Here is a 21,931-nt window from a genome sequence, read left to right as displayed (position 1 = left end):
GTTTTTATTTTTAATTATTTTGACAAAGATAATAAAATAATGGATAATTTGTCTAGTGGAGCAAAAACGTTTCGATGAAAGGCACATTAACTAGGACATGTGTCGCACAGCTATTACGTGCTCACTCATTGTGCTTACCTAACATACCTACTACATTCGGACCCGTGTTGACTTATCAATAGCGAGAGTTCTCTTGGTGCATCTTTGCGCTTGGCATCAGTCTTGAACTCGCCTCTTTGAGGTTGAACAATCATTGATTCTGGGTAGTTATGCGAATAAATGTTTATCTTCACATCGCTGCAATTTTGGCAAATTTTGGCAAGACCTATATCAAGAATGTTGTTGTCGATTTCATCAATGATCTTTTTGGCGGATTTAATGAAATCAGGAGGTTAGATATAAGTAATTTAATAATCAAATTAAATAGCTAAGGTTACCTATGACATTCAACACTAAATCCACATTATTCGAAGCTTCTACCATGACCAGGCACGCTACCAGCCAGGTGCTGCTGTGTATCATGTTCTCTGTCAACAATGTCCTGAAAACATAACAAATATAGAGAGAGTGAGATAGGATAGTTATTTGAGAGTGTTTGAGACTATTAATCATTGATCTCGTTTAATTTCAATGAAGAAGCCAATGAATAGTATTTTCTTTGAAGGGTAATGTTGACATTTTAAAAAGTTTTAAGTGGCATATGTCATCACATGATACAAATAACTGACGGACTATTAACGGTAGGGACCTATTACACATATCCTGGAAGTTCGGGTACTGCATAAACACATTTTAAAGTTTTGGGACTGACTCAACACAACCTCTAAAGTTCAAGGTACTGAACAAGAATTTTCCCTTTTAAAAATCACTTCAGATCTATTACCAGCATTTCTACCCACACAACACCACAACCATGTGCTAGAAACATCTTCTATAAATGACAATACAGATATTCCCCATGGACATGTGCAATGCAATATGGGTGGAGATGTGGAAACAAATTTGTGGGTAGCAGATCCGAGCCCATTAGAAATAGGGTGTTTATAATTCAATTAATCAAACCATGAGTTAATTTTTAAAATCAAATCAAATACAATGAGTTTTTTCAAAATCGAGATCTAAAGTCAAACCAAAACCAATCAGTTTGGTTCGTTGACATCTGGATTTGTTATTTTTAATATATATTATAAAAATATATATAAATACAAAACATAAATACTCTAAATTTATAATATAATATATTTATAAATATTACAGATATACATGTAGTATACAATTTATTAATATATTATACATATAAAATTAAAAATATAATATATACCATTCGGTTCCATTAACCACTATTTTTTTTCTTTTAAGTTAATCAAAATGAAGTGGTACCATCGCTTTTTGCAACTAAAACCAAATTGGATCAATTCAATTAACCAAAAATTTCGATTCAATTTCCTTAATTTCGTTTGATTTTTCAGTTTTTATTGAACACCCTTAATTAAAAACTTGGGTTTTTTTTCGAAGAACAAAACAACTAATATTCATTCAAAAATTCCATATTACAAGATTGTTTTGGGACTAAAAGAGTGCACAATAGATTCGTAAACCAATATGTGGTTGAGTTATGAAACTCAATAGTTTGGTTTAGAATCCAAGCTCTAGCAGCCATAGTATGAACTATAATATTATAACCCCTAGCAATATACACAACTTGACGATAAACAAAAAGATATAAAATATACAATACTTTGTTCTTAAGAGCCCATTCATCCCATTTGAACTAGATTGTGGTATTTATCGACTTGATAATGCTTTGGTCATCCATATGAACACAAAATCTTCAAATCCCAAGCACCCACCATTTAGAATGAACAGTTTGTTGAGCCTTGCAGGGTGCTTCTATTGTTGTAACAAAAGAATTGGTTGGTGAGAATATGGCATAACCAATTGTAGCAACTCCATTGTGCGTGACAAAAGAACCATCAATATAAATTATATAACAATCATGTCTTAAAATGGATGGTCGTCTCATTTGAATATTTAATGAAGGAATCTGAATAGTGTTGAGATGCATGGTTGTTGCAAATGTTGGATGCTCCTTGGTTTACTCTTGCATGATTTGGTTAAATTCATCTAAAATTAAGGTTGTTACACTCTTCCCAAGTGAACTTTGCAAAGATTATCCACTTCTCTAGCGTATCTTATTTAATACCCTAATCAACATAAAGATTCCCTTGCCATATTGCTATAATATTTTGAAGAGAGTCCACTCCATATTGTTGGATGTTGAATCCAATTTGTGCTAGCATCCAGACCACTCTAGCAAATGAACAAGAAACCATTAAATTAATCCATTCCAACACCACAATTGTCACAACATATATATTGGCTCATATTTCTTCAAATAAACTCATGCTTTATAGGAAGACCTCCAAGACAAAGCTTTCCACATGAATAATTGAATTCTCATGTTAGTCTTCAATTTCCATTTTTTTTTCATATATTGTTCCTCCTGTTGGTTTTGGTCATGTTAATGATTGTTTCATAAGCTGACTTTATAGAGCATATGCCACCACATGTTTGCATCTACAACAATCTATCTCTATTTTCCACCTTATTAGGAACCACACTAAGAATACACTCATTTCTCTTCCTACAAACCACTTATCTACTTATTGTGCATCCCATTGTTTATTATCATTTAATAATTGCTCCACTTTCATTTTTGGTTGGGCTTCTTGACTTTCTTGTTTCCCACGTGGCATACCATCTTGCAACATTGGCATATCCATGGGTCTTTAAAATCCCACATTTCTTTTCCATCATGCACTTTCCACATGAAATATTGCTTCATTCTATCTTTAATTCTAAGGCTGAGTTTGGAAGGAGACAAATGCAAATATGTAGAGTGCAAAACCTTATATTTTGTATTATTTTGTATTTATTTATGCTGTACATGTTTGCATTTGTACTACTTCCAAACTGACCCTAAGTGTTGCTTCCACCAAAGAGAATGTCAATTTGATGATTTTGCTTCAAAATTAGAGACATTACTTAAACATTTGGCCTTCAAGACTTTGGCCCATAGGGCCTCATGTTCATTCATAAATATCCATAACTGCTTCAACATGAAAGCTTGATTCCATTTTCCTTTTTTAAAGCCAAGGACACCTTCAACTTTTGGTTTAACCTTGTTCACTTTTAAACTCACCAGGAAAAAAACCCTTGTTGACTTAGGGTGTGTTTGATTTAGAGAAAAATAAAGAGAAAGGAAGAGAAAGGAAGAGAAAAGTAGGGAAACCTATACAAGTTGGTGTAGAGGCCCAATGGTTGTGTTAACTTTTTAATTAACTTACCCTTAGTAGACAAAACTAGTCCCTTCTATTTTTATGCATTGTAACATCCAAGTGGCAACTACCAAAGCCAAAAACAATAGTTACAATGGGAAGAAACAACATATTCGACTAAAACACAATATAGTTAAAAGATTACTATGACTCAGTTTAGAAAAACTACAAATACAATTATGCAAACTGCAAATGCATACAAAATAATACAAAATACAAGATTTTGTACTCTACATAATTGTATTTATACTTCTTCCTATCGTTCGCTCGTTTCCTTGGGTGATGCTTGTGACATGCCCAATCAAGTACTCAAAGTAGGTCGGCTGAGGATGACATTGTAAGGGGACCAGGCCTTCACAATCAATAAGTCTACCATGATCATGCTCTTCCACGGGCCGTTGCATATGGTCAGTGTCAAGGCAATCTTCCCCTTCATTATCATTGATTCACTGGAGAATCCTACCAGAGGGGTATTCATAAGGCATAGCCATTCCTTCCTAATCTTCATCTTCCAAAACACTTCTTCAAAGATTATATTAGCTAAGCTCCACATGTCTAGGAGCACCTAATGCACTTCGAAATTAATGATGTTGGCTATAATCACCTAGCCATCATTGTGTGGTGCTTGTACTCCATTAAGGTTATCCTCAATGAATGTGATGGGGTCATCAATCTTGGCCTTCTTCAATGTTCAGTCCTCCACTTGATTGAGTCATGCATAGGCCTTACAGGCCAAGGAACTCCCGAAGTTGCCCCACCTAAGATGACGACAATGACTTCGGTCGAAGGGTCTTAGTTGTTGGGTGCATCAATGCAATGAGGATTATCTTTGTGTTCCCCTCGTTGGTTGTTTACAAACCCATTGAGCTATCCTTATTGGACGAGGTCATCGATGTGGTTACAGTGGTCTCTACATCTCTTCATGTCGTGTTTGTGGTCTTTATGAAATTTGCAATACGTGTCCCTATTGTTGCCTTAGGACTTCATCTTATCCGGCTATCTGATGAAGCAACAATCACATATTTGCATTATCACCTTAGTTTGAGTGGTGTTGAGTGGAGTGAAGTTTCAAAACATTAGGGTGGTGTCCTTGGTCGATGGTCTCCGCGGTGGTTTGATCTCTTCTAGTCGTGGTCGGCCCTGCCATCATATCTGACCCTACGTTTCTGGTCATACCGACTCTGTTCTTCCTGCCTACATTGTGCTTGAGCTTTCTCGAAGTTGATGTATTTTTGCTCGTGCACCATGAGCTCAGTCAGTTTGAAAGGGGACTTTTTCTGCAATGAGAAACTGAATCTGGACCCTTAGATCTTTTTTTGTGGGATATGCATGAGACTAGTTGATGCCATCTGGTCACGGTGGCTGCTTGTGAACTATGCTAGAAACTTTTCTTTGAATTGATCCTAGGTGGCTATCGGTCATCGTCAGAGTGAGACCTATAATTGTTGAGTTGCACCCTAAAGGGTGGATGCAAAGGCCATCCAAAGACCTCTAACGTTTGACAGTCTAGGAAACCAAACATCTTAAAGAATTGGAACTTTTTGTTGAAATATGTGAAAACTTTCTTGGAACCACTACTATGCCTGTGTGTGCCACTCTCTCTCTCTCATGATGCTTCCCCCACTTCAGGTGACTATCATTTTTATTCATCCCCATCGACACAACGTATAAATGTATATAATTGGGCCAGATTCGGGCTACCTAAGGGCTAGGCTCGAGCCCAGCCTGAGGGTAATACCTGATGGGCTAATCTTCCATTTGCCCACAGTCCTTGGGTTTTTATATGGTGGCTTGACCCAGGGACCATTTAGCGTAAATGTTGGACCCATTAAGAGCCCATGGTGATGGACTCAAGGGTTCACTGTCTCCTACAGTGAACTTAGGCAGGCCTTGTAACAGAGGCTACGTTGAACCCATGTGGCTGATGTGTAGATCAATGTTTGGGTCCCATGCCATACAAGGATAACCAACCGGGCAGCAATTAGGAGGCTAAGTGAGCACATGGACTTAATGGGCCTAAAGCCCAATTCGAACTGGCTTAATGAGATTAATTAAAAGAGGGCGGTCTACGATTTAGATCAGCAGATAGAATAAGGGATTATCCCTATCCACTCAGAGAGTCCAGATCTAAATAAAGATTTGGATCAGGAAACTCCTAATTTGATTAGGAAGGTTGATCTTTATCTGTAGATAAGATAAGGGATTATCCTTATCTCTTAAAGAGAATCCAAATCGAAATATAAGATTTGGATTAGAAAACTCCTAATGGAATTAGGAGAACCTCTTTAAGGTTATAAATAGGAGAGCAGGGCGAACCCTCGGTGTACAACAAAAATCATCCGACTGACTGTTGAATTCTAGAGAGAGACAACACAGTATGACTGCATTGTCTCATTTTCTCCTGCTCTTGCCGCCATACTAGTTCAATCTCCACCTGTGGGAGCGATCAAGAAGGGTTCTTGATATTACCTTTTGGCAAAAAAAGGTAATCTGAAGTTGTGCTCAGTAGCCCTCCATCAGATTCTTGTTGAATAATGCTGAAGAACCATCCTGCCAATTTTGCTTCATTCTGCACTGTGTCATCTTCAGTGGAAGCAGTTTTTGGATTTTTCCTTAGGCGTGAACACTTTCATTGGAGGTTATTATTAATTCATATCAGGTATATCCCTCCACTCCCCTTTTGGTTTCAGATCTGTTGTGATTTAGGTTCAAAATTGATCATTTAAAATGCAATTTTCTAAAATAGGGAATGTGATTCCCACATGGGAGAGAGAAATTTTTGAAATTTCGCCCAACCTTCCTACAGGGTTCGGCCATCCATATGATGGACCTCTCATCCCTTCATATAAATGTGTGAAAGTACAAATGTAGAAAATACAAATTTTAGTTTAATTTTGTTTTAAATGTTCCTTGATTTTGCTTCATGTCTTAATTTACTTTATTTGTATTGTAACCAAGTAAAATAAATTAAAATTTAAAATAAAAATAAGTCAAAATTTACATTTAAATCATTTGCACTGCGATAACTTTGCATCGGTATAAATTTATTTGCATTGCATGCAAATACTGCCAAAGTGACGAATGGGAGGAAAGTTCTACACTATACTTCCTTCAGCCAAGCCAACCCAGGGAGGGGTGACATAAGGACTACTACTTCAACTTCGGAAGTAGTGAGAATATGATAAATTGGGACTTCAACTAGGACAAGAAGTATCATGTATTAAATTGGGACTTCACCTATGACAAGAATGTATCATGTATTCCTTCATGTGCTCCTTTTCACTCTTACACAAACACCATCTATCCACCTTGGCACCTCAACTTCAGTCACCTTGGCTAATATGACTATTGGATTCTTTATAGGACCACACCCCGGGGCCTCTGATGTCTTTTGTGTTTGAATCCCATAATTAATATCAGTTTCAGAATTCTTAATTTATCATTATTGTTAAAATCAACAACAATAACAACCCATTGCCCATTGTTGGGATCAACTTACTAATTTGATAAATAGAATTTAAAATAAAAATCCCTCTAATAGTTTTATTTTGAAAAACAATATGATAGTATAATTTCAAACTTAAACATATTCAAATCATAATGGTTAATCACTCAATTACACAAAAAAAAGGAGAAAAATAATTTATTTCAAATGTAGAAGACAAAATCCAAGCTATATTCCTAAAACAAAAAATAACAAGTGATCTGTTCAACACAAACTAACACAATTACCAAGTGCACATTAGACAATATGGATTTCCTAAGAAATATACACTCTAAAGCAAATTCAAAAGGTCAAAACACAACCACATCCATTAATTCATGATAAATAAGCAAAATCCATAAGGCTCAGTTTGGAAGGAATACAAATACAAATATGTACTTGCAAATTCATACAAAGTAATACAAAAGATAAGGTTTTGCACTCTATGTATAATATATACATATATATATATATATATTAAATATTGTATATAATAATTATATAATTTTATTTTCAATTTTATTATATTATTTCTTTTTATTATTACATATATAAACAATTGTATAAATTAAAATTCATATAAAATAAAAATTTAAGATTTTTCTAATTCTGTCTATTTTTTTAATTTATGTTAATTTTTAAATATTTTTTTAAATTAAAAAAAAGCATGGCTTGGCCTAGTCCGCGGCCCGACCAGTACAAGGCTCAACCCGTGAAACAACTTGTGTCATGGTACAGCACGGGCCCACACAAGCTCGGGCCGTGGATCGGGCTGGGCTGGCCCCCCAAAGTATCTTAGGGGATGGAAGCATAACCTAGTTCATTTGTAAAAAAAAAAAAAGCACAACCCGATTCGACCCATGGGCCATACCATGCCAGTCTAGCACAACCCAATTTACACCTATAAAGAGAGAGAGAGAGAGAGAGAGAGAGAGAGAGAGAGAGAGAGGAAAAAAGCGTGAAAATAAAATGAAAAAATAGAGAAATAATAAACGAAGAGAAGAAAATGGCAAATTGACATGGCTTGCGACCTAGTGCCTCCTGTTGGTAGTTGTGGAGAAATTGAATGTGAGAATATAAGGGGTGAAGAAAGAGAATGGGAAAAGACCAAAGAGAGGAGGGATTATCTTATACAAATTACAAGGATGAGATTTATCATCACAAAAATGTATCCATGAGTGCCAAGTGCAATCGTTATTTTGATCATTGAGTAGCATGAATAGTGATGGTTTGCACCTGGTGCCTCCTGTTGGAGGATAGCTCATATGTCAGACAGACTAGGTCGGTTGGTCGAGCAACAAGAAGACAGTCAGAGTACCTGGGATGGGCACTCCAATGCTTAAGTTAGTGATGAATGTTTTGAGAGCTATAAAGTGAGAAAGCATGAGAGCTACGAGAGCTAAATCGTGTTTCCCTTCTCTGGTTGAAGGGAGTGACTATATAGGCACTGGTAGTAATGAACTTCATGTAATGCGTTAGAGATCCCCGGTGCGATGTGGCATATCAGCCTACTACGCTCAGAGGTGGTTTCATGCTATGAGATGGTTTTTGTGTAAAGCAATAGAGCATACCCGATTACCTTCAAAGTGGTCAGCATAGGATCCCGCTCCATCGGTGAGGTGACCTGATCCCAGAGGACTTGGATACAATAAGTTGCACATAATGGAGGTCGATTTCCACTTCATGCAAATCACCAAGTAAAACTCGGTCAGGTCGGTGGGGCCTTGACAGGAAGTCGCCCTTCATGTCGGGGTCTCTGGCTCAGTTTAGAGGTGGTCGGTACGATCCTACCGAGGTGCCTACAAGTCGGCACTGCTGAAGTGATGATGAAGAACTCTCAAGGTATGCAAGGCGCACTCGATGTGGTTTCGAGGTGATATCTATCATTTTGGCTAATGCAAGCCATCATTACATGGCATCAACATATTATGCAACTGTTTGTAAGTGCTACATGGTGTGATGTCACAGGAGGTCCAAATTACCCAACATTAATTGTTCCCACTCCTGAGTCAAAGTTGATTCAACGAAGGGAGTAGCTCGCTACAAGTCTTGATCCACTCGCCCAAGATGGCCCAAAATGTTGATCCACTCGCCCAATTGGTTCATCATCACCAATTTGATCCACTCGCCCAAGATGGCCCAAAATGTTGCACTAGGCACACAGATGTCGTGGCAAATTTGAATTTCGAATTGAGTGTGCAAATTTGAGTTTTGAATCCACCCTTGGAACTTGAAGTAGTGCGTCCTTACGAACTATTCGATTGAACACACCTTGGTTGTTGGTTGCTCATGTCCCTGGCCGATATATAGGGGGCCCAGAAGGGTCCCATTTTGTACTATTTTTGGAATCTTTTGTGGAGCAGTAGAGCAAGAGGTCAGAGATTTTGGTGAGAGCAAGCGAGGTTGGTTCTGTTTAGCGAGGTCGGTTTACTTTCCCCCAGTCACATCGGTGAGTCCTTTCCCTTGCTTTTAAGCTATGTCTTCAAGTGAACCAGAGGGGGAATACCACCAGACCACTCAAGCCAAGGCTAGGACCTTGGCTCAAGAGAGACATCGATCACAAAGAGGGGCCTCAACCACTCAACGTTAACTCAGGGCGAGATCTCAGTTCGGACCTTCCAAACTGACTGGTGAGGAAATTGTAGACTTAGTCACAATTTACCAGATATCAGACACCTACAATTGCATCCACCCTAGCGAGGACCAATACCCTTGGAGTAATAGGTGAACCAAAGTTTGAGTCTTCGAGGAGGCCTTGATTGTCGGTCTTTGTTTCCCTTTCCACCCCCTCTATCTGTGAACTGCTTAGGTATTACGATATTTCCATAGGTCAACTTCACCCCCATTCCATCAGAACTATCGTTAGAACCATCTCCTTTTTCCACCACCTCGATTCCACTTGGACATAGGCATTTTTTCGCAGCTCTGTTAGATAAAAAAAAGCACAATGAGCCCTACTATTTTTACTTGAGCTATTGACTTGGCTACAAGCTCCTAGGTGGCTTCCCTACTATGGTGGCGCATTAGAAGACAAGATACTTCTTCGTGTCCTTGAAAAATGGTTGGCCTATGGGCACCACATGGAGAGCTGAGCGGAAAATCATGCGATTGAGTTTGACAAGACACTGTCCAACGAGGTTAAACTCCTCATAAATCAATGATCACTGGTCAATGAATTCTTGGTCGAGCCGATGCTTATCCGAGCTGGTATGAGCCCTATAGGTATGTTGGCCTTGTTGCACTTGGTTGTTTTTGCAATTTGGTATGCTTTATTTCCTTGACTGATCTTTTCTGTTTTTTATTATAGACATGTCTAGCAATTTGTCCGTATTGGCTACTACTAAAAGGCCCTATAAGAAGAAGAGAAGGGTCGGTGATTCTTCTACTCATTTGTTAGCAATGGAATAAGAATCAATTGATGGAAGGTCGGCTGGCAGCAGGTTGTCTGAGGACGAAGTGGTTGACCTTGAGGAGGGCGGAGACCCATTGTACATCAACTTGTCCAATGGCATCCTAGATCTAACAACTCGTTTGCTGATGCCCCACGTCCCTGTGCTTAAGCTAGTAGCTGATGCCTCTAGTTCACATGGTCCTCCCTTCATCCCTCATTGGGGCGTTTTTCGCCACTGATCCAAATCGGGACCCCTTCATCGCCCTTCAACTAGGGAAGGGAATCCTCCTTCCCGAGGATGTTCGGATCTTTAGGGGGGCTTGACTATGCTGCCATAGGCACGGAGATAGCTTGTCACATCCTCTCGGTACATATCTTTATTTCAGATGCTTACATGCATTTTTTGTCAGCTTTGACTGCTTCATTTCCATTATTCGCAGGCCAACACCATGGGCCAAATTCTGTTGGATCAAGTTAGCACTTCATCATGCAAATCCTGAGAACTAAGGACCGACGTGGAATCCCTTTGCTCTCAATTGGTGGGGGCTTGTCTCTATGCTGAAAAGGATCGTCAACGATTATGCAAACACAATGCCGATCTGACCAGTGAGCTCAAGGAGGTCAATGGATCCATCGCCAACCTAACAGGCGAAGTGCAAGAGCATGACCGTCAACTCGAAGAGAGGCAGACCAAGTATACTTAGGACATCCGTCGAACTCAAGAGGTCACTGTCAAGCAGCTCTGTCATTCTCTGGAATATGACTTGAGCATGAGAAGGCAGAGGTCATAGTGCCACTGCTTCCTCCAGTCTCTTCATCCTAATTTTGACTTTGGCACTATGTCCATCAGGTTGGTTCTAGACGAGATGACTAACGAGGTCGACCAAGAGCCAGCTACCAAGGAAGAGGATGAGGAGGCCGGCTATGAGGAGTAGCTGACGAGAAGTTATTTATTTCAATGACGTGTTGTACCCCCCATTTTACTTTTTTTCCAACTTAGTTATTGGCTAAGTCAAAAATGCTTGTCGAGGCAACGAGATTCTTGCAAGCCAAGGTGCTAAGAGCGACTCGACATGTTGTAAATTTGGATAAGTCAAAACATTGCCAGGTATTTGAGCGATAACGAGGTGTGCACGATGCAGGTCAGTCACCTATTGCCAATGTATTTTGAGGTCTTCTAGATGGTGCCTTAGTGCAAAGAAATGGTTTGGCTTCCCCTTCATTTCTAACCGAAGTGCACATAGTGCGAGCTAGCTCGACTAGGTCACCGAAGCAAGTGGTCGGGTTTGTGAAGTAGTAGCTTGTATATCGAGGTGTCATTACATACTTTCTAAACTTCAATGTACATAGGACGGAACTATGATAAAATTTTATACGTAATACCTTCCACAAGTTGTCAATTTTCCATGCACAGGAGACCTGCCTCCCCTTGAGAGTTTCAAGCTTGTACGATCCAAGTCTGATCACTTTACTTACCCTGTAGGGGCCTTCCCAGTTAGGACCCAATTTTTCAAACCAGGCTCGATCTCGGAATTGGTGTCTCTTAACTCAGGCATTATAGTTTCAAGCCACTCTCTATTGGTACGTAGTGGTCCGGATGTATGCTAAGTCTCGAATTTCTTCCACCATGTCAAGGTTTGTTCGCAACTCATTGTTGTTCTCTTCCTCTTCATATGCTTCAGAATGCAAGGTAGGTACTTTGATCTTAGTGGGGATGATGGCCATGATACCATATGTCAAGTTGAACGAAGTCTCGTCATTCGCCATCCTAATTGTTGTATAATACGCCCACAAGACCTTAAGTAGCTCGTCCACCCATAAACCCTTAGCTTGGGAAAGCTTAGCTTTGAGACCTTGGAGGATAGCTTGATTGGTCACCTTGGCCTACCCGTTTGCTAAAGGATAAGCCACCATAGTGAAATTTTGCTAGATCCCCATCTTGGCACACTAGTTTTAGAACTTGATGTCTTCAAATTACTTCCCGTTGTTTGAGATCAGCACGTGAGGAAGGCCGAAGCTATAGACTATATTCCTCTAGGAAAAGCCTTGTACATTCTAAGTTGTGATGGTTACCAAGGCTTCGGCCTCTACCCATTTAGTGAAGTAATCCATTGTGATGACCGAGAACCATCTTTACCAAGTTGCTGGTGGGAAAGGACTGAGTATGTCAATCCCCCATTACACGAGCGGCTAGGGCTAGTCACGTACCTTAAGTCGGCAACATGCTGTCAGGGTATCTTGGCGTGTTGCTAGCACTTACGAGCTGTATGACATCTACCTTCATCATCGGCCAATAGTATCCTTGTCATGAGGACTTTTGGGCCAATGCCCTACCCCCAAAGTGTATGCCATAGAGACCTTCATGGATCTCTTGGAGGACTTATTTCGCATCAGTATGCTGCAAACAATGCAGATAAGGGAGCATGAATGACCTGTAGTACAACTCACCTATGAGTACATAGTAAGCCAATTGTCACTCTCCCCTTTCATGTGCAATGTGGTCTGTTAGTAGGGTCTTGTGGTGCAGATAGTCAATGAGCGGGTCTATCTAGCTAATCTCCGCTACCATGACTGGAGCGACCTCCTTTTTTATCTTCTCAATGCTTCGATGCGGTGGGTCTTCAATGTACATAGACATTCAAGTTGTGTCTATCGCACCAACCAACTTATAAAGCATGTCGGCCTTGGTGTTATTGGACCTCATAATTTGCTAGATGTATAATAAAAGGAAGTTTGGAAGGAGCTCTCTAACCTTGGCTAAATAGGCCAACATGACAAGCTCCCAAGCCTTATACTACCCGTTCACCTGATTGACTACCAGTTAGGAGTTGCTATAGATGACGACGTGTTTCTCACCAAACTCCTTGGCCAAGGATAAGCCCACAATTAGTGCATCATACTCGGCCTCATTATTTGACGTTCAAAACACAAATCATAGAGCATATTCCAACTTGACCTTGCTTGGTTCGAGGAGGATCAACCTTACCCACTTCCTCTTTGATTGGATGAACCGTCCACATGGAGGATCCAGGGATCTTCATCCCAGGTCGAGATAGAAGCCGCACTGGTTGAAACCTCCGAGGTGGTCACAGGTTCTCCCACTTCAGGGGTCAACGTGCTGAGCGTGCACTTGGCGACAAAGTTAGACAGGACCTGGGCCATTATTGTTGGATGTACCTCAAACCGAATGTCATATTCGCTAAGCTCAATTGCCCACTTTGTATCTCCCTGACACCTTGGGCTTTTGTAATACTTACCTCGGAGGCTTATTAGTGAGGATGGTGATCGCATGGACCTAGAAATATGAGCGCAATTTGTACGCTACTATAACCAAAGAGAAGACCTACTCCTCTATGTTTGGTTATCAGGTGTCAATGGTGTGCAACACCTTACTTATGTAATAAATAGGTGGCTACACTTTATCCACCTCTCGGATTAAACCAAGCTAACCAACTCGTCATTCACAGAGAGGAAGAGCTTCAGCTTGTCTCTGGGTTTTGACCTAGTTAGCAACGATGAGGAGCTAAGATATTTCTTGATCTTGTCAAGCGCAAATTGGCACTCTTCGGTCCATTAAAAGTCTTGGGCTTTTTTATGGATTTAAAGAATGGAATGCATCACCCTACCAACTTGAACATAAATTCGTTCAAAACAACGATTCAACCTATTAGCCTTTGACCTCTTTTATGGACCTAGGGGGTTGCATATATAAAATGGCATGTATTTTCTCAAGGTTGGCTTCAATGCCATGTCAGTTCACTATATATAAATAATTTGCCTGATGCAACACTAAAGACACATTTTTTCGAGTTGAGCTTCAAGTTAAATTTCTAAGTATGACAAATACATCGATTAGGTCAATAATTGAGGTTTTAGAAGATTTACTCTTTGCTACCATGTCATCTAAATGAACTTCTACTTTAATGCCAATCAATTTTGGGAAAATTTATTTACAAGTCACTGATAGGTCGCGCCAACGTTCTTTAGGCCAAAGGGCATGAACTTATAACAATATCTATCTATTTATGTTAGAAAGGCATTCTTTTGTTGGAATGACCCATTTGGATGTTGGGGTAATCATAATAGGCAACCATGAATCTCAACAACTTGAACCCGAGGTCGCATCTACCAGTCGATCTATCCTAGGGGAGTAGAAAGTTGTCCTCTAGGCATACTCTATTTAGGCTAGCGTAGTTGACGCATATGCACTATTTCCAATTAGCCATTTTCATGAACACTGCATTCGTAATCCAACTTGGGTACTCGACCACTTTAACGAAGTTTGCTATGAGGAGCTTACCGACCTCCTCATCAATTACTCTCCACCTCTCATGGGTGAAGTTCCTTTTCGTTTGCCTGACTAGTATAACCAGGGGGTCAACATTTAGTCCATAAGTAATAAAAGAGAGGTCTATGTCGGGCATGTCGACATTTGACCAATCAAAAACATCTAAATTATAAATTAAAAATATTACCAATTTGAGCACAATGGTTTGTTAAGCCACAAGCCGATCTGCACCATCTTCTGGGGTCAGTATTAGAGGCTAACACTTGGATGACATCCTTCATCGGAAAAGCTCTTTTCTTTGTTGTCCTCCTAGAGTGGCTCCAGATCTACTTCCACATCCTGCTTTCCTTTGCCTTTTAAGGCCACCACATAACACTTGTGGGACTTGAGTTGGTCTTCACATACCACTCCTACTCTATAGTTAGTGGAGAACTTCATAGCAAGGTGGTACGTGGATATCACCACTCTCAGAGCATGCAGAATAGGGCAGCCTAAAATATTATTGTAGGGCAATGCTGTAGCAACAACAGGAACTCATGATTGAATTGGACTTTGTTTAGTACAGAGCCCACTGTCACTAACATATTTATTTTTCCAAGAGGTCGCACCACCTCTCCATGGAAACCGACCAAGGGTACTTTGGCCAGAATGAGATATTTCTTTTGTAGTTTCATTTGCTAAAATGCCTCAAAAAACAGAATATCCATTGAGCAATCGGAGTTGACGAGAATGCACTTCACCACAAAGTCATGAATTACAAGTTTGACCATGAGGGCATTATCATGAGGGTAATGGACTTAGTGCGTGTCATCCTTGGTGAAGTAGGTCACTTCCTCAATGCACTTCCGCTTTGGCAATTTTTCTTCTTCATGCACCAGCTTGCAAATAATGGTTCGACCAACTAAGGTGCTATAACCTACAACTATAGACCTGCCAGTGATCATGTTAATAACTCCATGGATCGGGTGGTCATTCTATTGTGGTTCCCATGGGGGTTGTTATCTCCTCAACGAAGCCTCTTCTCTTCTCAATTGGTTAGCGGTAGGGCTGTTCACAAGTCGGCTTGGGTCGATTTAAAAGATTTTTTTCAACTGACTCGACTTGGTTGGGTTACTTAAAGAGCAAACCAAAACCGACCTATCATTAAGCAAAATCGATCCAAACACGAAGGATCGATTTGGCATTGTTTGTGAAAAACCCTCTTTTGGTGTGAAATTTCATACTCCAAAAAGGAAAACAAACCTAAAGACAAAAGTAATTCCCATTTAACTAATATTTTATTGTTCTTTAATGTTAAAAATAAGTAACTAACTAGAAAGGAGAAAATAGGATAGGGATTACCTAATTAGTGAAAGACTAGGAAATTAGAAACTAACTCGGTTGGGTTTCGGTTTTTACACACATGAAAACCAAAACTGAACCGAATTATCGGTTTATCCCTCTTCACAACCTGAAACCGACCAGTGGTGAAGAAAAACCAACCAAATTGGGTTGGGTTAGGCCGGTTTGATCGGTTTGACATTGTTTGTGAATAGCCCTAGTCAGCGGGGCAATGTTGGTCGTCTCTCTTGATGAGTTTTTTCAGATACCCCCTCTTGATCAGCTCCTCACTCTCATCCTTTAGGTTTTGGCATTTCTATGCATCATGTCCCTTCTCTCAGTGGAAGTGGCAAAACTAGTCCTGGCTCCGGTTTGTGGGCTTCCCTTACAATGGGGCCAGCCACTTTAAATACTCAACCGACTTGATCTCCATCAAGATCTCGCCCCTTCTAATGTTATGAGGAGTCAGTTCTTTGTTTTTACTGGGGGAGTTCGGGAGCATCGCTTAGACAACCTGCTACTGCGTTGGGGGGGGGAGGATTTGTTTCTATGGCAAAGAGGCATGCTTCTTCTACTACAAAGTGACTTGCTTCTCTTCCTATGATTGCTACTACCCTGGTTGTCTTCTATCCTTTTTCTCTTCCCACTCAACTTGCTTATGGATTTGAGCGCTTCCTTTGCCTTAATGTACTTGGCTGCCTGGTCAAGGAACTCCTTCACAGAGGTAGGAGGGTTCAACTCAACCTCCCAATACAAGTCAAGGTTGTCAGACATCGTTTACTGCCACATTTTAGTATTAAGACAAGTATACAACTAGACTAATCTCCACTTTCTATTCCTTATGTCATAAGGGTTTTGGTTCGACTGGAGAGGGAGGATAATCGAACACTGCAAGCTCGAGCCCCAGCCCAGCTCCATTGCACCTTAGCTCAAGCAAGTAAATTGGAAAGTTCTTCTTCTAGATTTCAGACATTTTTTTTTTCCGAAAAAATAGGGGCTCTACCAGTTCTGCACTCATCATCATCATCATCATCTTCTTCTTCTACTTCTTCTTCTTCTTTCTCTTTTTCAGATTTTAGTAAAAAAACAGGGGCTCCTCCCCTATACTCCTCAGTCCTCCCTTTCTCCACTCTTCTTCTTCTTTTTCCTTCGCCCCATGAATCCAACTGTTCTCAGTGAGTCACTCTCACTCTCTCAGTCGTCAGTCCACCCCATTATTTTGCTTTTTTTTTTAAAAAAAAAAAACAAGGGCTCCGCCCTATACTCTTCTCCTCCCTTCACTAATTCAATATTTCAGTCACTGTTCACACAAATCATCTCAGTTTTTAATAGCTAAAGTCGTCAAACCTGTTCTTCTTCTCTTCTTCAATAATTCTTCTTCTTCTCATTCAAATGTTTTTTATATCATATATATATATATATATATATTGAAATTTTTTTACCTGGCTAAAGTGCAAGTCTGAAACTTGATTATATGGCTGAATTCAAAATTTGATATTTGATTATATGGCTGATTTTTTTTTTTTATTTCTATTTGTATATTGCAATATTGCATTCGTTGTATATTGCAATTTGATATTTGATTATATAGCTTAACTGAAATTTGCTTACTTTAAATTTTTACTTAATTTATATTTTAACTGAATTATTGATAAGCTGAATTTTGCTTGCTTTGTTTTTGTTGTTGTTTTTATTAATTTATTAATTAATGTCATTGCTGATTTTCCCTGTCTTAGTCTTTTTATTGCTAATTTGTCAATGTCATTATTGATTATATCATTGATTCATTGCTAATTTGTCATTGCTGATTTGTTTTTATTTTCGTTAGATAATGGTAAATGTAGCAGATCAAAATACTTCTGGCACTAGGAATAAGGTCCAATCAAAAGATTCAACACGGAAATATGCATATTGCATATTAGCATGATTTAGAGGATAAAAATGCTCTTATGTGTTGTGTGGAAATATTGTTAAAGGAGGAATTAAGAGAGTAAAACAACACTTAATTGAAAGATTTGGGGATATTACCAAGTCAAGTGTCTAAAAAATACAACAAATATTGCAAATGAGATGCAAGAATACATGTATAAAAGTAAGAGGAATAAACAGTGAGGTGATTTCACAGTGGAGGACAGTTGTGGGCCATGAGAGCAAATCGTTATTGAGAGAGAATCTCACCGTGAAAATAACCAAACTATGAAAGTAGGTGGCTCCATTTCAACTGGTAGGAGTGACCAACCATTAAGCCCCATGCTTTCACAAAAAGATAAGGGAAATGTTGGAGGACCCATGGATGCTTTTGTGAGGCCAAGTCCAGAAGAAGTGGTAGAGGCAAGGCACAATGGACTCTTGGTGCAAAAAAACATAGAAAACCAGTTGAAAATGGAAGAAAGAAAAAAGATGAAAAACTTATGGTTGCACTATTATGTCTAATGGATGGACAGATAAGAGGCAAAGAAGTTTGATAAAATTTTTGGTGAATTTTTTTCAAGGTACTTTCTTATTGAAATCAATTGATGTCTGGAATGAAATCCACAATGCAACTTGTTTATATGAATTGATTGATATGGTTGTTGAGGAAATAGGAGAAGAACATGTGGTGGAACTGTTACTGATAACCAATCTACTTATATTGCTGCAAGAGACCTTGTGAAGATAAAGAGAAAGAACTTATTTTGGAGACCTTTCATTGCTCATTGTTTGGACCTCATGTTGGAGGATGTTGGAAGATTGAATTCTACCAAGAGTTGCATTGCCAAGGCAAAACATGTGACAACCTTTATTTATAAACATCCTCTTCTCCTTGCTCATATGAGGGAGAAAACACATGAGAGGTATCTTGCTATATGTGTTGTTATAAGGTTTGCCACATCATTTTTTACTTTGCAAAGCTTATTCACTTTCAAAGAGCCATTGCATTCTTTATTTGTTAGTGATGTGTGGAATAGAAGTAAATGGGAAAACAAACCAGAGTATTTAAGAGTCTTAAGCACCATTAATTCTGTTACATTTTGGAAAAAAATACGGATTTCCCTCTTAGCTTTCCAACCAATTGTGGAGGTCTTATGGTTGGTTGATGTTGATGAAAAACCTGCAATGGGGTACTTACACTTTGCAATGAAACGAGCAAAGGAAAAGATCAAAACAAATTTTGGTGGGAAAGAAATAGAATGTAAGCCCATTATGGAAAGTTTTGACAAGCTTGGAATAATATGTTACAACATCCTTTGCAGCTTGTCAGTTTCTTCCTCAAACCAACCCTCTTTTATAAAGCTAAAGCTAAAGATGAAGCATCAATTGGGAAGTTTGAAATGGGCTTTATAGATTGTATTGAGAGGATGGTGGGTGACATTGGAATTGAAGATAAGATCTCCCATCAAATGGAAGAATATAAGCATGACTGTGGTGCATTTTCTAAGGAAATGGCAGTTAGACAACGAGAAACAAAACAACAAAGTAAGATATACCTCTAGAATCTTATTTTCATTAATTTTTTTATATTGCTATCTTTGAATTTGTATTCTCTAATTTAATATTTTCTTTATTTGTAATTTGTACTTTGTAATTGATTGGTGGCATACTTATGGACATTGCACACAAGACCTTAAACGTATTGCATTACGCATATTAGGTCTTATGTGCACATCTTCTGCCTATAAGCGTAATTAGAGCACATTTGAGCATGTAAGTAATTTTATTATTTTTATTAATCGATTTATGATTATAAAAGTTAAAATATTTTATTTTTATAATCTTCTTATTTTTGTTTGTTATGAATGTAGATTCATACAAAGAAAATGAACATACTTGATCAAAAGAGGCTTAACGATATTGTCTTTGTTCAATATAATCAAGACTTACAGAGGTTCTTGACAAGACTTGCAAACCCACGACAATTTGATCCCATTTGCTTCGATGATGTTGATGAGAATATTGAATGGTTGACTGAAAGAGACCCATCAAATGAGCTAGTTCATGAAGGTGGTGATCTCACATGGAATGAAGTGGATGAAGCATTAGGAGCAACTGAAGCTATTGAGGGTGCAAGTAGGCCGAGGAGAAGTGCATATATAGTTTATGCACGTGCAAGTAGAAGTGAAGGTAGAGGTGGTCATGGAAGAAATGATGGTAGGGGACAAGACAAAGGAAAGAGTATTGTTGCAAGAAGAAGACGATAAAAACTCAATTTGGGATAGAAACATTGAGGATAATGAAGATGAAGTCGTAGAACTTGATGGGGAAGATGAAGACGATGAGGATGCAAATGATGTTGATTGTGCTATGATGATGTTGGTGGATTTAGTGGAGGGGTTGTGGGCTCTTATTACCTAAATACTAAAATTAGTTAGATATTTTTCTTTATTGATCATCTATAAATTTCATGTTTTGTTATCCCTAATCCTTTTGTGGAGATTCTAGAGAATTGGATAACTGTCATATTTATTTTTTGTTATGGTTTTATTCATTGCTTGATTTGGTTCCTACTTCCTTTAAATGCCTATAATAGATAAATTTCAATCAAGGTATGTCATATGTCTTTGATTTGATTCCTAGTTTTCTACATAATTGATGATTCCTTTTATTCTTTGTTCATTTTCTATAAATTTACAATGCTTTTTATTTAAATTATTATTAATTTTGTGTGTGTGTTAAAGGAAATGTGAGAAAAGAGAGAGCACTAAAAAAGAACAATGCTCAACATTCACTTCAAACTCAAAGGTATGTCTTTGACTATTTGTGAATTTAAAAAATATTTTTAGTATTTATTAGTTTAGTTTTTTAGTGCAGTTGCCTAGTTGGTTTAAACTCCTTTTTATTGATAATGTTTTATATTTTTTGCATTTTATATGAAACTTGTACTCATTTGAATGATTTATAGTATTAATAGTTAATGCACTTGCTTGCTTGTCAGCACACAAAACCAATAAAATAGCATATAAAAGCATAGGTAAAGTAAAAACTCAAGAAAACTAACATTTTAAAATTCCAATGCCTAGGCGCCTGGGTGCCTTGTGGTCGCCTAGCCTCACCTTGGCGCTTTGAAAACTATGGTCTGCGAATTGTCTTCGTGTCTATATTGAGCTTGCAGTTAGCCCGGAGTACCACATTCGACTTGTGCCTCGAAAAGTGTTTGGGAAGGCTATGCATGGGCTTGCTTTTAAGGCCCTATGTAGCTGCATCAAGGCTTGAAAACTCTCGACATGGTCCACTAGGTCACTAGTGTCGTCGTACAACTCAAGGCTAGGGGCATTGAAGTCCTTGGGCTTAGGAGCCGCAAGGATCTCGGCCGACTGCGATGAAGTGTGAGAGACATACATGGCGGATGACACAGTGGTCCATTTGACTTCTTCCTTCTTTGTTTCTTCCTCATCTTTTGGGGCGAAGTGGATTTTCTGAAGGTCACATCAAGTGCATCTGTTGTGTCTCCTTCAAAACCCCTCAATAAATCTGATGTTGGTGGGCCCAACCTAAGAGGTGGCCTAGCTAGTTTCTTCACTTGGGACATAGGTGGAGTCCTAGGCTTCTGAGCTACGGGTCCTCTCCAGGTCAGCAGTCCCAAGTGTTTGATTCTAATTCTGATTTTGGTGAGGAAAGTTCTATGAGCATAGGGGACCCGACACTTGGTTCTGATTATGGTCGTCGGGCTGTTGATTTAGAACGATTGTGAGTTGGGGAACTTGACTGAAAACATGTGACTGTGGCATTTGTGGTATCTACAGGCTGGGCATGTATTGGTGTTGCATCCATGTCGTTGCAACGAGACGACCTTCCTAGCTTTGCATCGACAAGTCAATGCCATGGATGTACTGTGCCAGCTGTTGAAACTGTTGGCCGTATACCCCAACGGGAATCCCTGAGATGGTGGGTAGTGTTAGGGGGATGGAGATCTACCATATTTGGACGTTTTGCGCTATTGCATTCTGGACAAGTTGGCTCTGCCCCCCACTTGTGGTGCCTTCAACCTGGACGTTGTTGGCATTGTTGACATTATTGTTGCTTGATGAAGTCATTGCTTAAGTTAGAGAATTTGTGATAACTTAGCTTTTATGTAGTGTTTCCCACAGTGTGATATGGTGCTCTCTACTGGAGGACTTGGATGTCAGACTAAC

The 21,931-nt window shown here is 39.1% G+C and overlaps 1 protein-coding gene across 1 annotated transcript; it reads left to right on the top strand.

Moving 5' to 3' along the window:
• Positions 1 to 269: 269 nt before the first annotated feature.
• LOC148861316 (uncharacterized) lies at positions 270 to 20,153 on the top strand. Its single transcript, XM_088985032.1, has 6 exons — positions 270 to 391; positions 18,407 to 18,682; positions 18,770 to 18,993; positions 19,095 to 19,249; positions 19,604 to 19,868; positions 19,954 to 20,153. The coding sequence occupies exons 1-6, from the start codon at positions 270 to 272 to the stop codon at positions 20,151 to 20,153; spliced, it is 1,242 nt and encodes a 413-aa protein (XP_088841158.1).
• Positions 20,154 to 21,931: the final 1,778 nt, after the last annotated feature.

The sequence above is a fragment of the Nelumbo lutea genome, chromosome 4 (assembly GCF_056320005.1).
Source record: "Nelumbo lutea isolate HS-2025 chromosome 4, American lotus-T2T, whole genome shotgun sequence".
NCBI lineage: Eukaryota > Viridiplantae > Streptophyta > Magnoliopsida > Proteales > Nelumbonaceae > Nelumbo > Nelumbo lutea.
Note: the sequence above shows the minus strand (reverse complement) of the source record. Positions and strands in the feature narration are given on the sequence as shown.